Source organism: Pararge aegeria, chromosome 26, assembly GCF_905163445.1.
Source record: "Pararge aegeria chromosome 26, ilParAegt1.1, whole genome shotgun sequence".
NCBI classification, from domain to species: Eukaryota; Metazoa; Arthropoda; class Insecta; order Lepidoptera; family Nymphalidae; genus Pararge; species Pararge aegeria.
In genome coordinates this window covers 3,723,616-3,746,294 of record NC_053205.1, presented here as the reverse complement: position 1 = coordinate 3,746,294, position 22,679 = coordinate 3,723,616, and the positions used below count along the sequence as shown (strand labels likewise).

The 22,679-nt window shown below is 37.1% G+C and overlaps 1 protein-coding gene across 3 annotated transcripts in view; it reads left to right on the top strand.

The window, feature by feature from the left end:
- The window catches only part of LOC120635370, a 109,891-nt gene that overhangs the window by 2,664 nt on the left and 84,548 nt on the right, over positions 1-22,679 (top strand). For all 3 annotated transcript variants that reach the window (XM_039906366.1, XM_039906367.1, XM_039906368.1), the window contains exon 2: positions 17,587-17,992. In XM_039906366.1, the coding sequence (XP_039762300.1) occupies positions 17,595-17,992 (398 nt within the window). In that variant the 5' untranslated portion in view covers positions 17,587-17,594. The remainder of the gene's footprint in view (positions 1-17,586; positions 17,993-22,679) is intronic.

Below are 22,679 nucleotides of genomic sequence, written 5' to 3'. Positions count from 1 at the left end.
TTTAGATTGGTGTGTCGGTATTGTTATTTTTCACTGTTGTAAAACAGTGTACCGTCGTTTGGACGCGAATTGGGCGTCGGACGCGAAAAGGCGAAAATACCCTAATACTTATTTTGCCGTTATAAATTTCCTAATAGTGCCAATTTGAAATGTCCGTCTGTAAATATTTACTGTTGAAAGCATTGCACGCACGAGATAAAAAGTTATTTGCCGAATACCTAACTTGTCTTTTTTTTTCGGATTGTGTGTAGCTGATTAACCCTAATGATTTCAACAGCGTAACGCGGGCTTGGAAATAACTTGTCTTCCATCTAGCCCCACGCAAAGGGAGGTTTACGCCTAATATTATAAACTCCCACTGCCCCATGTCTCTTCAAAGCCCAAAAAATAAGCTGCTCTCTGAAATAAATCTTAATTTAATTTAATTGAAAAAAAATACATGTTTAGTGTAGCGGTGATAGCTTAGTGAGCAAGGCTTCGGCTTGCCTTTCGTGGAGGCCCGAGTTCGAGCCCCGGCACGCACCACTGGCTTTTCGGAGTTATGTGCGTTTTCAATTTAGATCTCACTTGCTTTAAACTGTGAAGGAAAACAGCGTGAGGAAACCTGCATGCCTGAGAGTTCCACATAATGTTCTAAAATGCGTATGGAGTCCAACAATCCGCACTAAGCCAGCGTGATGGACTACGGCCACAGGGTATGCAGATGATATAAAATGAAAAAATTCTTAAATAGGTAAGAGTTATAAAAAACTGAATTAAATACATTGTAAGAGGTATTAAAGCCTACCCTCAAGTATTTAGAAATCTTACTGGATATTTTCTCCATTTTATATCATCTGCATACCCTGTGCATTCCCTCTATGCACGCCACTGGCGACCCTAAACTTTACAATCTGCCGATTCGGTAACCTTAGATGGCGCCTAACGTCGTTAGTCATCACATAAGTGTTCAGCGTTCGGGAAATGTTTTTTTTCTCTAGGAATCGCCGAAATCTACATACGATTAAGGATATTACTAGGTTTAGTCTATTGGATCGGTTTGCTTTTGCTTTTCACTACTATTAAACTATTGTATTTTTGTTAAGTTTTGATCATCATCATTTCAACCAATCGACGTCTACCGCTGGACATAGGTATTTTGTGGGGAGTTCCACAATCCACGGTCCTCGGCCTCCTAAACCCTAATAAGTTCCTACGCGACATCGCGTCGCACCGGAACATTAAATCGCTTAGCGGCACGTCTTTGTCGGTAGGGAAGTAACTAGCCACGGTCGAAGCCTCCCACCAACACTACCAACACTTCGAGTGCAAGTCCAGCTCGCACTCATCATTTCAACCAATAGACGTCCACTGCTGGACATAGGTCTTTAGTAGGAGTTCAACAATCCTTTAACAAAAGGATAAATATTTATAAAAATCAAATTATTAAGCACTATTCCACATAATCTTTAGGGAAATAATATATATATTATTATTTAAGTGTTTCTTTTTTGTTTCAACTTTAATTTTATCTTTACTTTCTGTTTAATTTAATTCCAAGTTGTGTACACATACTTTGGGTTGTAGTTTAGATCAAAACTTGTTATTACTAATATTTAGATCTACTTTTAGTTATTACCTGTTTTGTGTACCTAATAACAATAAACAATCCACGGTCCTGGGCCGCTTGCCTCCTGCGGCTCCCAGCGACTCGCCTGATGTCATCTGTCCACCGCGTTGGGGGCCGAACTACGCTGCGTTTACCGGTGCGGGGTCGCAATTCCAGCACCTTAAGACCCCAACGTCCATCGGTTCTCCGAGCTATCTGCTATGTGAAGAACGTACACTGAGAGAATATTTTCTAGATAGTTAATTGGCTGACTCTTTTGTATGTAAAAAAGTTTATAATTATTTATTTCGACGGCCGATTGGCGCATTTGCAGCGACCCTGCTTTCTGAGTCCAAGGCCGTGGGTTCGATTCCCACAACTGGAAAATGTTTGTGTGATGAGCATGAATGTTTTTTAGTGTCTGGGTGTTTATTATATTATAAGTATTTATGTATATTATTCATAAAAATATTCATCAGTCATCTCAGTACCCATAACACAAGCTACGCTTACTTTGGGGCTCGATGGCGATGTGTGCGTTGTCGTAGTATATTTATTTATTTATTTAATAGTGTGAGTGTGTGTGTGTGTGTGACTTTGTCTGTGTTGCTATGTTTGATGAATATGCGTCCAAGATTGCCGCTGCCACAAGATGGCGGATTAAATATTTTTATTTCACATCTCCCTCCCTAACAGTTATTTACACTATACTTAAAGTCGAGGTTTTTTAATATTTAGAATTTATACTATGCAACGTGTAAATAAAAAACCGAAACAATCTTTCACAGGCTTTAGAGGTGCATAATGTACTGTCTCTGGGACTTATCTGTCAAGCCGAAAACCTAATAGTTTTGAGTAAACTTCTTTGATGCCTATGCAGTAAAGAAGATACGCCATATGACCGACGTAGAAACTGCTAGACTGGTATATTTTAGTTACTTTCACAGCATTATGTCATATGGAATTTTACTTTGGGGTAATGCTGCTGATATTAGCACTATTTTCGTGCTGCAGAAGAGGGCTGTTCGTTCTATCTACAAAATGGGTCCGAGAGAGTCATTGAGAGATAAATTTAAAGATTTTAAAATAATGACAGTGTATAGTCAGTACATATTTGAAAATTTAATGTACTTACGTTCATAAAAACATTTCTAAATTTAAGAAATAAATGTGACTGCAATAATTTAAACATTAGAAGTAAGAATAAACTTACAGTGCAATATACTAGGTTACATAAAATTCATAATTCGTTTAAAGGAAATTGCATACAATTCTACAATAAACTACCAATTGACATCTTGGAGATGTCTCTTAAAAAGTTCAAAGTTTGTATTAAACGTAAGCTTATAGAAAAGTCCTATTATAGTATAAAGGACTACGTAAACGATAAAAAAGCTTGGGTGTAAATTATTGCTCTAACCAGGTTGCTCTTCTAATAATTTAAAATGACATTGTGAGATGGTGATAACAAAAAAAAAAACACCCGGCTAAGTTTGTTGTGGGCTTCTTCTTAGACCGGGACGCGTTTGGAACCCTCGTAGCTTTAGTTTTAAGTTTACGAATGTGGTTATCGCCATCATCTCACTACCGTGTAATTCTTATGTACGCATCAAAAGTGTCACCTATGGGCCTACTTGAATAAAGATATTTTTGACTTTGACTTAAACCACTGCCACAATTTTTACTGAACGAAATCATGTACAGCCCTAACATCACATGCAAAGTTAAAATCATGTGACTCCTGCCACTTTATCAGGTACTATGCTCGTGTCGGTCGTTTATCTTCAATAGGGTTGTCATACGTTAACACTTAAAATGTTTTGAATACGTTTTTATGGAAAAAATAAATATGTGTTACAGTAAATTTATAAAGTGGGTAAATAATAAAAGTTTTGATAACTATAAATTCATATTTGCCAGATATTTTTTTAAATAGTTAATAGGTTGATAGTTTTCAAGAAACAATTAAAATTATATTTGATTGACAACCAATATTCTATCTGAACTGGAATCTGACTGGAACGATGCACAGATACCTCCCGGTGTCTTAGTCGTTTATCATATGCTTATTTTGATTTAATATTTTTACAGGGTGATTCCTTATATACTGATGCATCCTTCAATATTATTTGATAATTCTGTTACACGTTGTATATTATTTAATGAATGAAGTCTGTTAAAAATAGCGTTGAACCGCGCTCGCTTATGAAATAAATCAGTGATTAACATAAGCAATAATATATTATGACGTGCCGCCCACTTGACCGTGTGTGCAGTTGTCAGATGTCATACCTCTTGATAAAACGGACGTGGATTCAATGCACGTAGAATTTATTATTTGTAGAAGCGGTAATAGCCTAGGGTAGGATTTCGACATCACTGTCGGAGTGCCGAGTTCGAATTCTAGCACGCACCTCTAAGTTTTCTAAGTTATGTGCGTTTTTTAAAGTATCACTGGCTTTAACGGTGTAGGAAAACATCGTGAGGAAATCTGCATGCCTGAGAGTTCTCCATAATGTTCTCAAAGGTGTGTGGAGTCCACCAATTTGCACTGGGCCAGCGTGGTGGACTACGGCCTTAACCCCTTGTTATTGTGGGAGGAGACCCTTGCTCTGTAGTGGGCCGGTAATGGGTTGATATGATAAAATAAAAAATAAATATACTACGTCAATACACACATCGCCATCTAGCCCCAAAGTAAGCGTAGCTTGTGTTATGGGTACTGAGATGACTGATGAATGTTTTTATGAATAATATACATAAATACTTATAATATAGATATAAAAACCCAGACACTGAAAACATCCTGATAAACGACTAAGACACCGGGTGGTATCTCTGCATCGTTCGAGTCCATGTAGGACTGAATTGTATAGAAAATGCACCCGTATTTATATCAAAATACCCACCAATTCCATGTCATGAACATACCGTAACAATCCACACAAAAAAAATTCAGTTGTGGGAATCGAACCCACGGCTTTAGACCCAGAAAGCAGAGTCGCTGCCCACTGCGCCAATCGGCCGTCAAAATGATTAAGACGATAATGCCAAGCTATTGTAGGGTACTAGCCGAGACTTCGTCCGCGAGTCAACCTTAAAAGATAGACGTATTATGTCGCGGACTTTTTTTGAATAATTCTGCTAAACACCGAATGCATCGGAACTCGGAAGCTCTCAAATGGAATATATTTCCCTGTTTTTGCAACATTTTTCAGTTATCATTTCCCTTATTTAGAGTTTTCAAGAAAAAAAAAAAATTTAATACCTACCTCTTTTCTGTGCGTGGGTTTTCCACGCCATTGGTTGTCTGGTCTGTCTAGATCTCTAAAACATATAAGGCTGCCAAATTGTACACTTTTTAATTATATTCCCTGTCAGGGGATATAATTTTTATCTCCCGCCCGTGCTAGCCCTGCTGGAAAATGTTTCTGTGATGTTCATGAATGTTTTTCAGTGTCTAGGTGTTTATATGTATATCATAAGGATTTAGATTTATAATTAGTTTAAATATAATAATATTGTTTCTTTAAAATATAAATATAACCTAAAATAAACTATTTAAAACTAAATAAAATCTAAAACGTCCTCGAAACCACCGCAGCGAGGCACAGTTCCTAAGATGCTGGCAGCATTGCCCCTTTGGATGGCCAAACTAATTCGTTGGCCATTAATTAATTAATTCTCACAAACTAATTTGTTATTTATATTTATGTATATTATTCATAAAAAATATTCATCAGTCATCTAAGTACCCATAACACAAGCTACGCTTACATTGGGGCTAGATTGTGATGTGTGTATTGTCGTAGTATATTATTATATATATTATATTATTATTATTTATTTATTTATTTATTTAAGAGCACTAACAACATGCATATTACACGTTTTTTAAACATAGGACACACACGAACACATGGACTGATATGCACGTCAATGACAACAAGTGCACATAGCATTGACAAAGCGTCATATAAACTTAATTTGCAAAAAAAAAAATTTAACACAAAATTTAACTCACCGATAAATGTTCGGTGAGTTTTTTTCTAAAAGCTGTGGGTGAGTCATGGAAGATATCGATGCTAGGTATCTTTTTAGATAAATCGTTGTATTTCGCACAAATACGTATAATAGGCGCTTGTTTTCCGAGATGGGATTTAGTAAATGGTATATGAAAAAAATTTGTGGATTTGCAACTCCTGGTGTATTATTAACTGTGTATGTCAAAAAATATAAATTCAATTTTAAATTAAAAGTTTCTTTATTCATGTAGGCCTATCACAGGCACTTATGAAGCGTTCATACATATATGTTAAGCTATGAAGTTAGAGCAATTCACACCCAAACTTTTTTATCGTTTAAGTAATCCCTAACATTATTTAGGATTTTTCTGTAAACTTACGTTTTATATAAACTATTAACTTATTGAGAGACAACTCAAAGATTTCATTCGATATCTTTAAATTTAAAATTTACGGTTAATTACCGTCTCAACAGATTAATTGGAAATACAGTAAAAAGTAAGTTTACCAAGGTTACGTTCGATTCTCATTCATTTAAAAGGGCTTGTGAAGGTAATAAAAAAAATACGGCAATGTGCGAGTTAGACTACGCACGAGGGGTTCCGTACCCATTATCTATAAAACCGGAAAAAATAATCAGGGCATCTTGGATTATATAATTTTTATTTGTATTTAGTACACTGAATTATATTTTTATATGTAGTACTATTGTTGTATATATATATGCGAAGAAGGGGTTAAGTCCACCAGGCTGGTTCAGTGCGCATTGGTGGACTGCACAAACCTTTGAGAACATTATGCAGAACTCTCAGGTATGCAGGTTTCCTCACGATGTTCACCATCACCGTTGATGCAAGTGATATTTTAATTACTTAAAACGAACATAACTTAGAAAAGTTAGAGGTGCGATTTGGGATTAGAACTCGGCCCCTCGAAAGTGAATTCGAGCACACATAAATACATATAATATGCAGATAAACATCCAGACACTGAAAAACATTCATGTTCATCACACTAACATTTTCCGGGACAACGGTAGGGCCACCAAATCGTATAAGCTATTTCATAGCTAAACATTAACTCGACTGTGATGGTGATAACAAAAATAAACCTGGCTAAGTTTGTTGTGGGCTTTTCTTAGACCAGGGCGCGTTTGGAACCCTCCTAGCTCTGGTTTTAAGTTAACCAATGCAGTTATCACTATCACCTAAGATTAGTGTTAACATAACATATAACACCAATATTTTTCAAAAATGGTATCTTTCGCCTTATTCCACGTTTGTAGAAAAAACGACACTAACAATGAAAAAAGGTATTTAATATATTAATTTTTTAATACAAAGCATTTAAATAAAGTTTATTTCAATATCACAAACAAGTTATTTCTGCAATAATAAAATTTGGAATACTATTAGACTCATTATGGGATTTTTGTACAATTGAATCAATTAAATCGCCGGAATGAGCCCGCAGACTTTGACAATTGAAAGTGTACACTGTCAAACCTTATAGCTGACTTCAGGGTATCGGTTGTGACGTCACAGTTGTGACGTGTGCCGGCAATGGGTTATAATTATGCTGATGGTATTTTTGTTTTATCTTTAATTATTTTGGGATTTTTATCCAACACGGATATGCCAGCCCCATCATCCCTTAAGTAACTAGGTAACAAAAAACTTTGATGCTAATTTAGTTTGGGATTCTGTGTATTAAAACTTGCGGGTGTGTGATTCAGAGCATTCTGTGAATCTAAATTCTAAACACCTAACCTGGCCACTCGTGTTAAGGAAATGTATGATTTCTACGTAAGCTCCGAACTACGACGAAAAAAGATATATAAAAGGTTTTGTACTGACTGACCGACCTACAACACCTGAACTTAGAAGTTTGAAATGTTTTGAGACTAAAGATTTCTCTTTATTCCAATAATTCAAAATTCATTTATTTCGAGTAGGCCTACGTTGCAGTTTCGATCTACTTTTTTAAGGTCCATATTACAATGAGACGTTTGTAACAAGAGATTGAAAAAGTAATATCGAAACTGTAACGTTTCCTACTAGATGACGCTACCGCGATTGCCAGAGAGTCCAAAGGTTCAAATGTCGGTTCCGAAAATTTTTATATATGCATTTTAAATTTATAAAATTGATAATTCATCCAAGTGTAGGTAAAAACACTAAAAAAAATATAAAAATATAATAAGACTGTAACTGGAAGATTTCTGTAAATTTAATATATTTTGAAAATTTTGACCGGGGGTTGCTTTATAATCGATACTGAGTCCAAAACTATTTAATTTTTGTCTATCTGTCTGTCTGTCTGTCTGTACGGGCATCAAGTGAAAACTACTGAACGGATTTAAATAAAATTTGGTGTAGTGGTAGCTGATATTCCGGGTCAATATAGGATACTTTTTATCCCGCCTTTGGAAGAGGGGATGAAAGTGTTTGACGATTTTACACCATAACTCCGACAAATTATAACCGATTTAAATAATTTTTGCTATACTTTTCGCGGAGTATAGCAAATTAAGCTTAATTTTGATAATATATCAGCACAGTGCATTACTTTATATAATAAAAAAAATATTCTGGTAAGATAATTTAGTCCAATTTCCAAATTAAATTTTTTAGTCCAATTTCTCTGCCACATACACGGATCCGTAAACACAGACACACGGACGTCCAAGAATGATAATAAAATAATTTTTTATTATTATTTAATATATTGAACAAGAATGATTGCTTATAAAATATACATCATATGTTCTAGACAGATTATTTAACTTAGATTTATTATGTTAGTGCACTCATATAATCCTGTAAGTGTTATACTAATAAAAAAAAAAACATCATTTAGGTTTTGAAAGACTGGGTTTTTTGACATGTCGAGAGTAAACGATAAAAAAGCTTGGGTGTGAACAATTGCTCTAACCAGGTTGCTTCTTAAATATTTTCTAATGACAATGTGAGATGGTGATAACAAAAAGAACACCCGGCTAAGTTTGTTGCGGGCTTCTTAGACCAGGGCGCGTTTGGAACCCTCGTAGCTTTAGTTTTAAGTTTACGATTGTAGTTATCGCCATCACTACTCACTGCTATGTACACATTTTGTATATAATCAACGTATCAAAATTCCCATCTATGTGCCTATTAGTTTATGGATAAATATTTAATAAAATTATAAATATAATCTAAAATAAACTATTTAAAAACTAAATAAAATCTAAAACGTCCTCGAAACCACCGCAGCGAGGCACAGTTCCTAAGATGCTTGCAGCATTGCCCCTTTGGATGGCCAAACTAATACGTTGGCCAAGGTAACTGCCCGGATATCTAGGATCACCGGTAGACTCGATAACCCTTTTCGATAATTCTTTGAAAAGGGCTCTTGCCTCCGGACCCCACGGTCCCAAAGTCTCTACTCCAAAAGGCACAAAAATGAAGCTGCTATCCAGGTTTTCATATTTACGCCTCTTGGCCTGCTCGGCACTGGAAGCAGCCGCACCTACCATTGACGAAGTGGCCTGGATGTGTGATGCAGCTAGGGTATCAACACAAGTTGCATCCCACAGAAGTGACCTTCCAAGCCTCCAAGGTATGAGCGTCATACCATCAGGTCTCTTGCCATCGCTCCGCGCCAAACCAATTGTGCCTATTTGAATAAAAAAATATTTGACTTGACTTGACTTCAGCATCACCTCACGCTCCGCTTATGAGGCGTGCAATAATAGAAGGGGTAGAGTGTTTGTGACAGAGCTCGTCCGGGAAAGTAATAACGCCATGCTTATTTCTGACGCTTAGCAGCAATGCTGTGTTACCGTCTGAATAGCGTGGTTGCCGGTGTGATTACAGGCACATTAGGTCAAAAGTCAAAGTCAAAGTCAATAAGTGTGTGCATGTACTCTTTACGCGCGATTGAAGTAAAACTTCTGGTATTATTGATCGATGAAAGAGTAAAACGTTCCTGGGTCTCCGCCATTTCATTTAACTTTCAATATTTCATTTTATATTCTCAATTGATCCATTTGAAAATATTGGAGACTAGCTGTCCCGGCGAACTTCATACAGCGGTTCTTTTGTTTTTTTTTATGAATGTCACATTTTAATACTTTTAATATCCTATTCCGGTCTAAGAGAAATCCTAAAAATCAAATATCATAAAAATTGGTCCAACCGTTCTTGAGTTATCAATGGTGTAACTAACACAACTTTCTTTTATATATATATATATATATATATATATATCATAATCAATTAGGATTATTTATCTTTATATATATATATATAAAGATAAATAATCCTAATTGATTATGATATTTGCACCAGCTGGCGTATAAGTCAATTAGCGTGTAGTATATGACATATACTTACGATCAATACAAATTTTTATTTTTAAATAGCGGAAACTACTTCGTCTGACGTAAGCGTTACTTCCGTCAGAAAAAATCTGAGTTACTTCCTAGTCGCGCCTAAAGAAGTTTTACTTCAAAAAAATATATATCCACGGGGTCCTATTCCTAAATACAAGCCTGTATTGGTATTCTATTTTTAAATCCTATTAAAATTTTTGCCTGATCCTAGCATCGATATGTATATATTGTTTATATGTATATTCTAAGTATTTATGTATATTTTATATAAAAATATTCATCAGTCATCTTAGTACCCATAACACAAGTTACGCTTAAATTGGGGCTAAAGGGCGATGTGTGTATTGTCGTAGTATATTTATTTATTTATTTATTATTTATTTATCGATCCCGGTACCTCGCGATCCATAATTAAACAAGCCAACCACTAGACAAGCGGGGCGTTAAATTTAATTATACTAATTGGAATGTCTCGTTGAAATAAAGTCTTAAACTGGAGAATGTGAAAATCGGTATGGGAGAAACTGTAGGTATGTTAATAGCACTTCTACGAGGGTTCTTTACAACTGACGACTTTTCGGACAATATAGGGTGGAATAAAAAAATACCAGAAAGCTCTCGGCATGTGGTTGTTTACATTAAAACTACAAACTTTTGTTCTACAACTATTTTTTTAAATAATTGATATTCAATATTTTATATAAGATACTGAACTTGTTCATCATCATCATCTCAACCAATTGACGTCCACTGCTGGACATAGGTCTTTTGTAGGGAGTTCCACAATGCACGGTCCTGGGCCGCTTGCCTCCAACGGCTCACTCGCCTGATGTCATCTGTCCACCTCGTTTGGGGCCGACCTACGCTGCGTTTACCGGTGCGGGGTCGCCATTCCAGCACCTTAAGACCCCAACGTCCATCGGTTCTCCGAGCTATGTGCCCCGCCCATTGCCACTTCAGCTTCGCAACTCGCTGAACTATGTCGGTAACTCTAGTTCTTCTACGGATCTCCTCATTTCTGATTTGATCACGTAGAGACACTCCTAACATAGCTCTCTCCATCGCCCGCTGAGTGACTCTGAGCCTTCTTATGAGGCCCATAGTTAGCGACCATGAACTTGTTACTAATCTGTAATGTAACAGCGGCGACATCGGAACCGCGACTATATGGTGACTGTTTCGCTGATTCTGTATTGTGCACTTCATTCATGCACAAAAGCTCTGCCTACCCTAAAATTTTTGTATAGCTCATAAATGCGAAGGATTTTTCCATTTTATGGCATCTTCCTTCTTTATGCATACCCTGGTCAAAAACCCTATGCACGCCACATTATTTATTTTTTGTATGAAATAAATACATACTGAATTTTATAAGTCGTACAATAGAAGTTGTTAGTTTTAATGATAGATTTTTATTTAACCTCGTTAAATGTATGCACAGTTAAAAACAAAAAATAATAATAAATATACTACGAAAATACACACATCGCCATCTAGCCCCAAACTAGCTTGTGTTATGGGCAATAAGATGACTGATGAATATTTTTATGAATAATATACATAAATACTTACAATATACAGATAAATACCCAGACACTGAAAAACATCACTCAAACATTTTACATTAGTGGGAATCGGCCTACGACTCAGAAAGCAGGTTCGCTGCCCACTGCGCCAATCGGCCGTCAAATTCAAACGTCAAATAGATAGATTCACTTACTATATTTATTTAAAAGTATTAAAAAAAAGTGATAATTCGTTAAGGCTCACCAATCCGTATTGGAGCAGCGTGGCGGGTCTATGTCTCAATGCTCAGTACTGGCCTCGTCTCTCCTATGAGAGACGAGGCCAGTACTGAGCATTGAGACGTTATTAGGCTGCGGATGATGATAATGACACACTGAAATATCAATTTCGATTTAATATTGTGAACTGGCAGTTACGTTTTCGCGCATCTACTTATTTAGTTTAAAGTTTAATCTCGGAATAGTTAAATCTAGTCAGACGCAGTCAAAGCATATTGAGGTCGAAGATTGTTCATATCGTGTCGTATCCAAGTCGTATCGTGTCGTAAGTCGTGGGTTATGAATCGTTATCTCTTCGCCGCTAACGCTCGCATCACGCGATGTGACGTCACGTAACGTAACGGCCGTCGAGGTGACGCGGCATTTACATTTTGCCAACTCACAAGGCACAACTTATTATGGCCATATTCACATTCTCGCTGCAAGGCAAGGTCAATACACGCCCATTTCGCGAGAATGTGCAATGGCATTGTTGTAGTTCGAACTTTAAATTATTTCTTGCACAGAATAATTATAATTACCCATTTTACATTATTATGTGAATATATAAAAGTATGTGAAAATATGTAGCCATGTTGAAAAGAAAGTACTAGTTATAATTATTCAGTTCTTTTACGGATCTCCTAATTTCATTTGATCACGTAGATATACTCCTAGCTCTCCCACGCTCGCTCAGTAACTCTGAGGTTTCAAAACCGTTATTCGTCACTGGCGACACGCACTGTCCGAAGACTTTGGCCTTCAGGCATTGAGGGATTTCAGAAAAATATCACGAAGTTTCCTGAACGCTGCCCATCCGAGTTGGATTCGGCGGTTCACCTCTTTCTCGAAATTTGACCTATCTAGCTGGATTGTGTTACCTAGGTTTATGTACTCGACTAAAATTTCGAGTGCAGAGCTCCCAACTATTACTGAGTGCTGCGGAACATGAGCGTTAGACACAATTTTCGTCTTACTCGTGTTAATACGTCGAGAAACTCTGCTGAGGCCATTGAGCATCGTATTAAGGTCTCATCATCTGCAAAACTTCGGTTTGATGTACTTATAATGTAGGTAATAGAAATGAATTGAATGAAAAATAAAATAATTCTATATGTAAGTAAATCTGCCTTTGTATGTACGTTTGGTTAAAGATAAAAAGGTATTTTATTTCGGACTGGTCAAAATTATGCATTATCTGTGGTCGGTATACGTTGGAGTAGAAATTAGAAATGACAGGAACCCAGATCAAAGAGGAAGGTCATATGAAATGGCGAGAAAAATAGAAGTACAGAGGAGTACAGACAGGAGTGTAAAGCGAAGATTGAAGAAGTTATCTCTTTATATTTAACTAGCTGTTGCCCGCGACTTCGTTCCGTTTATTTTGTTTTTTGATGTGGCGTTCAATTTAGTTTTAGTTCTAAAAAAATTTTAAGTATTCAGTATCGCTAAGCCTTAAATGAGGGGTTTGCTGCTGTCCGCTGAGGGGTTCTGTCCTCTATCTCCAACCACATTCAGATCTACATAAAGTTTGGGCAGAATATAACACATAATATAATCTCTATAGTACAAAAATAATTATTAAAAATCAGTCATAACTTGTCGGAGTTATGTCTGATAAAATGGTCAAACACTTTCATCCCCTCTCCCAAAGGAACCGAACTTAATCTCGGGATAAAAAGTATCCTGTATTACTTCTTACACTTCCAAGAATATGTGTACACAGTTTTATGAGGATCGGTTAAGTAGTTTTTACGTGAAAGCGTAACAAAGAAACTTACATTGACATTTAAAGTAAGTAAAGTAGTAGGGAAGGGATACAACTATAACGTCACACAAAACTGTCGCGTCAGCGGGATCAAGTGTTACGAAAGAATTGCTTATTGTCACTAGTATTGCAATATAAAACCAACTAAAATAACGCTTGGTTAGCGTAAGATGATATCAAAACTTGTGTGGTAAATTCTCGTATGGAATAGGACACTCACTCTGGGGTTATTAGAAAAAAATACTGGCGCCATAGATTACTTTTTTTTGTAGCTCATCTTTCGTAATGGGCAAAGATTGAAGCCTATACTGACATATTAAAATCTAGTCAATAGAGATTTTTCATTCCATTTCGCGTATAACATAAGTAAAATTTTCGAGGTTGTTAAAAAAACGCTCTTAGTGATATTTAATTTTCAACAGCAGATTTCAATGCCGTAACTTTAGAAACATAGGATATATATATATATATTCCCACCCCTTTTGCACCTTTAGGGCTAGCTTTAAGAGAAACTCTTTGTTTGTTTCTAAACTTTATGTCACACACATTAATTAAGTACTGTATATAGAATGAAAAAAAAAAATGTTAAAAAAAACTGAACATCATTATTTTGCGTGAAATACGGTCTTATACCTAAAAGATCCCTCCCAGACGACCTTCGGTGAGACGAAATCAGTCTTTCTCATTGGATATCAAAATTTTAAACGAACCTACCCGCAGAAATACCCCTGAATTTAAAACACGAGAATTAATTCAGTCTTTCGAACTTCCATATAACTTCAATATTCCTTTTAGGGAGGTAAATTTTCAAAATAAATGATATATTCTTATCAAAATCGGTCGTTACAAATAACACACAGAAAGACACTTTCATTTTAATTCAAATTCAAATTCATTTATTTCAAGTAGGCCTACTTTATAAGCACTTTTGAAACGTCAAGTATGTATGTTTGTAGTGACTTTACCATCGGTTCGGAAAGCAGATTCTACCGAGAAGAGCAGGCAAGAAATTCATTAGTTGCTATTTTCAAACATTAACATTTACAATCATTTTTCTATCTTACGGGAGATGAGAGCGAGGCTGGCTGCTTCCAATCTACCTTGTCATTGAGGAATTCATCAAATGTATAGTAACCTCGCTGTACTAGATGCGTTTTTACACATTTTTTAAATGTATGCATTGGTAGGTCAAGAATTTCCTTAGGAATCATGTTGTAAAAGCGTATACTCACGCGACTTTGTGCGATTTAGCATACAAATCTATTCTTTAAATGCGCTGCTTATAAAGATTTACAGGATTTTTTTAATAATATTCCCATAGTATTTTCCACTACAGGTGTAATTCCCAAACAACTTCACCAGTCACTCAGCTTACTCAATTAGCTTAACCGGAATTCACCTACATATCTCTCCAAAAAGCTGTAATACTGAACACTTGCAGGATAGTCCGTAAATTCTTACAGGGTAGTGAAGAGCCGACACATCGAACTGGTGAACCCACGCACAATCACAATAATGTCCAACCACAACCTCTTCTACACAGACATGACATTTCCCTCAAACACAATCCTACACACATACAAACCCACAACCTTAATAATTAACTTAATTAATTAATAAAGTTTTTTTCACGAAAAAACGAGGGTTACGACTCCTCCCTGAATGAGAGGGATTTCCGCGCCGGCCAAGTGCGGATTGGTGGACTTCACACGCCCTTGTGCACATTATGTAGAACTTTCAGGCATGCAGGTTTCATTGAATATCAGCTATGTTACCTAGTGCCCGACTTCACCAATGTCGATCGAGGCAATGCCTAAGTAATTAACGCCTAAAGAAGATTTCTAGGCATACATTTACCTTTCACAAATCGTTTTGCACTGGGCCACTCAAATGAGCCTAACTTGTCTATGATTCTTGCCACAAGGTGTTATTTTGTGTTTGTATTGTCATATTTTTCATGGGTTTTTAGGGTTATTAAAGGTGATCCAAGAGCTGGCGCTTATTTAGCCCAACGGCTAAGTCTAGCTATACAAAGGGGCAATAGCGCCAGCATTTTGGGTACCATGCCCATAAGTGAACAGTTAGACGGCTTATATTTATTATAAATATTAATTTTAGTTTGTAATTATTATTTCCATAGTTTCATTATTAAGTTATTAAAAGAAACCAAATTCTATTTTTTTACCTGTCAAGTGTCAGTTTACGAGTGCCTTATACATCAATGTTGTAACTCTAGATGGCGTCGTTAGTCATCATCTAAGTGTTGGTGAAACGGTTTTTTTTACCCCCAAATCATTAAGCATCTGAGTTAAGCGATTCCTAGGTTTAGTGAAAACGGGCACATGATTTCCGACCCCCTGAAAGTGAAGCCGAAGTCCTAACCAATAGGCTATCAACGCTTCCATGTAACTTTTAGATGTTAACGTTTCTAAAAAAAAAAAACGATTATTTTAATTCCATTTTTAATTTATTCTTTTGCTCTGTGGCAACTTAACCACACCGCATCAATCATCTTTATATCTTATCTGTCAGATAGCTGTAAAATAAACAAATAATTAATTGTTTGCTAAATCTATTCGAAATGAGGTTGATGCAAGGTGGCTGGTTATATCTACATCTGACACAACTGGAAGTCATAGACAATGATGACAAAAAAACTACGACCATAGAGCCGCGGCGTAGTTTTTATGTAGATTTTTCTTTATTTTACTAAAAGTTACTTATTTATTTATTGTTATTTATACTCTTGATTTTTACTCCACAAGTAAGAAAATAAAAGAAAATAGACTCTTCAAGTAGTGGGAGACGAAAGACGATGTACGGGAGCTATGGTGATACGCTCGACCGTAACAATATGAAGATCTTTCTCCGAGCGGGTGATCGTGCTCGGGGACCGAGCTCCGAAAATTCATCTTTGGAAGTTGTATATATAGTCAACTAGCGTACCCAGCCCGCTTCGCCGTGCTAGATTTTGCTTTATTTTATTAAAAGCTGTATTTAACAGTTTGACAGTTCAAAAATAGGAGTGCTCCGATCGTCACCAAACTTAACAGGATTACTCGTCAGGTCAATCCGGAGATTCCTTGAAAGTTTCATTGAAATCGGTCCAGCCGTTTTGGAGCCTATACGGAGCATACCCACACACTTTCTCTTTTATATATATAGATTATTGTGAACACTTGCGCGATGCAGGATTTTTGTGGCGCCATCTAGTTTGGCAATGTGGAGACCGCTACAGCGGCCTTATGGTTAAGCAGGGATAGCGAAGTTATCCCTTATTATTTACCTGTTTGATGATTTTGTATTTCACGATGTCCTTCAGGGGTAATAAGCTTGTGTTAATGTAAAAAATACATTTTGTTTGTTTATATATTATATACTATGTTATTGTCCTTTTTTATGATTATTTTGTTATTGTTTAGTCGCGAGGATTCAGTGACGACGAAGATAATGGGTCTTGCTGAAAACCAGCGCTGCGCGTTTTAGTATGCAGCTATACTGAGCCAGCTCCTTAGTCACACTTTTTTTAAATTTTTATTCCTTAACAATTTATGACACAAATGTAACTTTTTACACAAATGTGTGACAATAAAGACCATTTTTCTTTCTTTCTTTTTCTTTCCCTTGGCTGCAATATCACCTGATGGGGAGTGATGATGCAGAGTAACTTTTAACTTCCCGCTATTTTTTTTTTATATATTAATGATTGACAGACGAAGCAGATGGCACAGCTGATTTTAAAAGCAAAAGCCTTTAAACAGAGCAAGACATCACAGGACATGCAAGGAGCATGTCCTGCAACGTACCGCCCTGTTTCTATCAATTTGAGGCGTAGGTGTTAAGCCTCATGTACCTGCAATCACACCGGCAACCACGCCCTTCAGACCGGACGCAACAATGCTGCTTAGCGGCAGATATAAGCATGGGGATTGTGATTCCCCGGACGAGCTCTGTCCCAAAAACTAACCTGTTGATTGCTTTTAAGCGATAAGGTCGCCTATTGTCCCTTTAATTTTCAGATGTATTGATAATTTTTTACTTTGTTTCAGATCATACTATGGAGCTGAAGTCACCTAAGGCGAAAAAAAAGATACCAACTGATTTGTCGTGGAAAAAAATGCTGCGCACCCCTGTACTCCTACTGCTACTCCTTGGCTCCATAAACTGTGACAGTGACAGTGATAGTGATGTTGACATTGACATAGAAACGTCAAACTCTACCCATAGACTAAGCAATTACAAGTTGAGGCACAGGCATGGACCTATACAGCCAAAGTCAAATAACACTTTGGTGAAAGACAAACACATTTTAAGCGACATAAGATATTTAAGGCGGCGTTTAAATAAGGAAATGGTGAATTTTGTGATGACTGACTATCTGGTGGACGGCGAGATCGAGAATCGTATACACTATAATGGTGTTACTGCGAAGGAGACTTTTGTTGGGGCTGATGGGTAAGCATTTTTTTTAATCGTATACAAGTTTTTTTTCTGTTTTTTTACGTCTCATGTCAAAACCATATTATATACTACGACAATACTCACATCTCCATCTAGCCCCAAAGTAAGCGTAGCTTGTGTTATGGGTACTAAGATGACTGATGAATATTATTATGAATAATATACATAAATACTTAGAATATACATATAAACACCCAGACACTGAAACATTCATGCTCATCACACAAACACTTTCCATCAGTGGGAATCGAACACATGGCCTCGGGCTCAGAAAGCAGGGTCGTTGCAAACTGCGCCAATCGGCCGTCAATATTGTATACTAGCAATGCCGCGCGGAGTTACCCGCGGTGAATAAATCGTTTGATTGCTTCATTAGGACGTAAATGACGGAGTTTGATATTTTTCCATCAAAAGAAGCCTTTGTTACTTTTCGCCCTTTCAACAGCCTATGCCAAAAATCATTCGTTTGGTTCCTTAGATCGGGCGTTAAGAAAAAAAAATACACTTTAAACATTTCATGTTAGTACGGATAGCTGTTTTGGGATTTACGGTTTATGTTCTAACTATGGTTCATAAGTAAATAAAACGCGCGGGATGGAAGTTTACGTGTAAAATTACTCATGAAGTAAACTTCCATCTCGGGACCGCGACTGATATAACAAGTTATGCCTGCACTAAAATCGCCTTTTGACGACCTCCCTGGCGCAACGGTGAGTGCTGTGAATTTAAGTATGAGGTACGGGATTCGATTTATGGTGGGGGCAATTCATCGTCATCATCATCATATCAACTGATCGGGGGTCGACCAACGCTGCGTTTACCAGTGCGTGGCTGACATTCCAGCACCTTGGGATCCCAACGTCCATCCCTCCTCCGAACTATGTGCCCCACCCATTGCCACTTCAGCTTCGCGACTGCCGTAGGAGAGCCGTAGCTTAGTTGGAGAAAGCGTTCGGGCCGCGATTGCCAGAGAGTCGCAGGTTCAAATCGTGTCGGATCCGAAAATTTTTATATGCATTTTAAATTTATAAAATTTAATTCGTTTGTATGGAAAAATAATAGGTTTGTATGGAATAATAACAAGTATAGTTTTCGACATCATTAGTTATTTACATTTTTCCACGAATAACACGCGGTTTTGTAATCGACCTATTTTAACATTTAACGTTAACACATCGTTAAGTGTCTCATTGTTCGGGCGACCTTATGACATTGGCCTGAATAACACGATGGTCCGTTTTCTTTTGGTATTCTTTTGGATCGTGTGGGTGATCATCTTCATGGTTGGGGTTCCAAGGTGTTGGAGTGGCGACCCCGCATAGGTAAACGCAGCGTCGGTCGGCCCCCAACGAGGTGGGCAGACGACATCAAACGAGTCGCTGGGATCCGCTGGAAACAAGCGGCCCAGGACCGTGGATTTTGGAACTCTCTACAAAAGACCAAGAACTCTCTCCAGCAGTGGACTTCGTTCGTTTGAAGAGATGATGTTGGATGATCATCTTAATAAATAAATAAATATACTCCGACAATACACACATCGCCATCTAGCCCCAAAGTAAGCTTAGCTTGTGTTATGGGTACTAAGATGACTGATGAATAATATTACATAAAAACTCATACAATAAACACCTATTTTGACCCCAGACATTGAAAAACACCTATTTTCACAAACTTTCCCAGTTGTGGGAAACGAACCCATGGCCTTGGACTCAGAAAGCAGGGTCGCTGCCCACTGAGCCAGTCGGCCTTCATAACAATAAAAAATCTAAAACTAACAATAAGACGCAGCCGTAGCTTTTCAAAATTTATTATATTTTTGTAGTAACTAGCTGTCCTGGCGAACTACGTACCGCGGATATTTTTTTTTTTTTTTAAAGAATGTTATATTTTAATACTTAATATCCTATTCCGGTCTAGAGGAATCCAAAAAATCATTTAGCATAAAAATTGGTCCAGCCGTTCTTTACTTATAAATATAATAATATTGTTATGGGTACTAACAGGTGATGATATATTTATAAACTATCTGTTGCCCGCGACTTCGTCTGCGTTTGCTTTTGTTTTTTGATGTGGCAATAAATATAGTTGTAGTTCTAAAAAAAATTAAAGTACTCAGTATCGCTAAGCCTTGAATGAGGGGTTTGCTGTCCGCTGAGGAGTTCTGTCCTCTATCTCCAACCACAGTTTGTACAAAAATAAACACATATTATAAACTCTATAGTACAAAAATAATTATTTAAATCGGTTATAATTTGTCGGAGTTATGGTATAAATCGTTAAACACTTTCATCCCAAAGGAACCGAGTTTAATGTCGGGATAAAAAGTATACTATATTACTTCTAACACTTCCAAGTATATGTGTACAAAGTTTCATGAGGATCGGTTAAGTAGTTTTTGCGTGAAAGCGTAACAAACAAACTTACATTCACATTTATAATATTAGTAGGGATAGGGATATAATATACATAAATACTTACTAGCTGACCCGTGCAACTATGTCTGCACCAAATCGGGAAACACGAATAAAATGGCATTATCTAAAAATTAATCGTATGGTAAACGCAGCGTTGGTCGACCCCCGACGAGATAGACGGACGACATTCGGTGAGTCGCAGGTAGCTGCTGGATTCAAGCGGCACAGAACCGTGGTATTTGGAACTCCCTACAAAAGACCTATGTCCAGAAGAGGACTTCAATCGGTTGAAGCTATGATGATGATGTCACCAGCGTGACGTCGTCGGTATCCATCAATACCAAGGACGACGACGACCAAACGACGATCCAAAACACTGGCGATATTCAAAAAAGCAGTTAAGGGCTAAAGTCCATTATTTTGTCGACGTCCAGTCGTGTCGTGTTGCCAGTGATGACCTATAGTTCAGAAACATGGTCGTTAACTATGGGCCTCATAAGAAGGCTCAGAGTCACACAGCGGGCGATGGAGAGAGCTATGCTCGGAGTATCTCTACGCGATCAAATCAGAATTGAAGAGATTCGTAGAAGGCAAGTGCCGGGCACAGTTCGGAGAAAGGATGGACGTTGGGGTCGACCCAACGAGATGGACGGACGACATTAGGCGCGTCGCAGGTAGCCGCTGGATTCAAGCTGCACAGAACCGTGGAATTTGGAACTCTCTACAAAAGACCTGTGTCCAGCAGTCAATCGGTTGATATGATGATTACGACCATGCAGATTCTCCTGCTTTTCGCGGAGTATAGCTCAGTAGGTATATTATGGAATTCCGCAAAGTTACGCCTGCTTCTATGCAATATAGTAAATGTTGTTTGAACCTCGTTTTGTAATACTCAACATCTCAAGATCGGTTTACATTTTCTCGTTTAGCTGCCCTACTAATGTTGAAGGTAACTAAGTGGGTAGATACTATTTAAAATTCGTCTCATTCAACGCCCGGTATCTGTCTGTCTTCGCGTTCCACACTATCTGATAAACATCGGTCGCCGTTGCCCAATATACGTACCCAACCAAAGTTTTGTATTTCGAATGAGTAAAGATTCATTATAATAGGAAAAAAATCGTGTGTACTTATGTACACGCGTTAGAAGTTATACTTCTTTGGCGTAAAAAGATAAAAATCTTTTCATAAATTGTATCTTTCGCATTATGTAAGTATACTACGTTTGTAGAAAAAACGACACTAACAATAGAATTATTGAAAGTCAACTGTCAAACCTTTTTTAGAAAAACTAAAATGTTGACTACAGCTAACTTCATGGTGTCGGTTTTTTGTGACGGTGTGACCATTTTTTCCTAACGCGCCAAAAGAAGTACGACTTCAAAAATGAGGAATTAGTAAGTATGTTTTTTTATTATTACTTATTATTCCACTACAGTGATGTTTAGACTGTTAGTGGTGATAGCCCAGTGGGTAGGACTTCGACGTCACTTTCGGAGTGCCGTGTTCGAATCCCAGCACGCACCTCTTAACTTTTCTAAGTTTTGTGCGTTTTATAATAATAATAATAATAATAAAGCTTTATTTACATTCCTTACAATTAAGTACCTTACTGGCTAAATATAATAGAGTTAAGTAAATACAATTTTCCTTAATCCTAAATTCTTATTTTCTATTTTAATGTTTTCATAGCTAAGTAATATATTGCCCTTATTGTACTTATACTATCTAATTTACGTTGTGCGTTTTAAGCAAATAAAATATCGCTTGCTCAACGTTGGAGGAAAACATCGTGAGGAAACCTGCATGCTTGAGAGTTCTACATAATGTTCTCAAAGGTGTGCGGAGTCCACAAATCCGCACTGGGTCCAGTGCCGATTGTTAATTGCCAAATGAATAATAATTATAAATAAATAAATATACTACGACAATACACACAGCTCGTGTTATGGGTACTAAGATAGCTGATGAATATTTTTATGAATAACTAGATGCAAAAAATAGATGAAAACAATTCCTGATGCGGATTTTATATCATGCTAAAATTTTCAGCTCGATCGGTGTAGAACTTTTTGAGTTTTTGAAGCGTACATAAACCAACATAACATTTTTATGTATACAGATACATAAATACTTATAATATACAGATAAACGCCAATGTAACGCAAAAACATTCATGTTCGTCACGCAAACATTTTTCCAGTAGTGGGAATCGAACTCACAGCCTTGGACTCAGAGGCTATGGTCGCTGCCCGCTGCGCCAATCG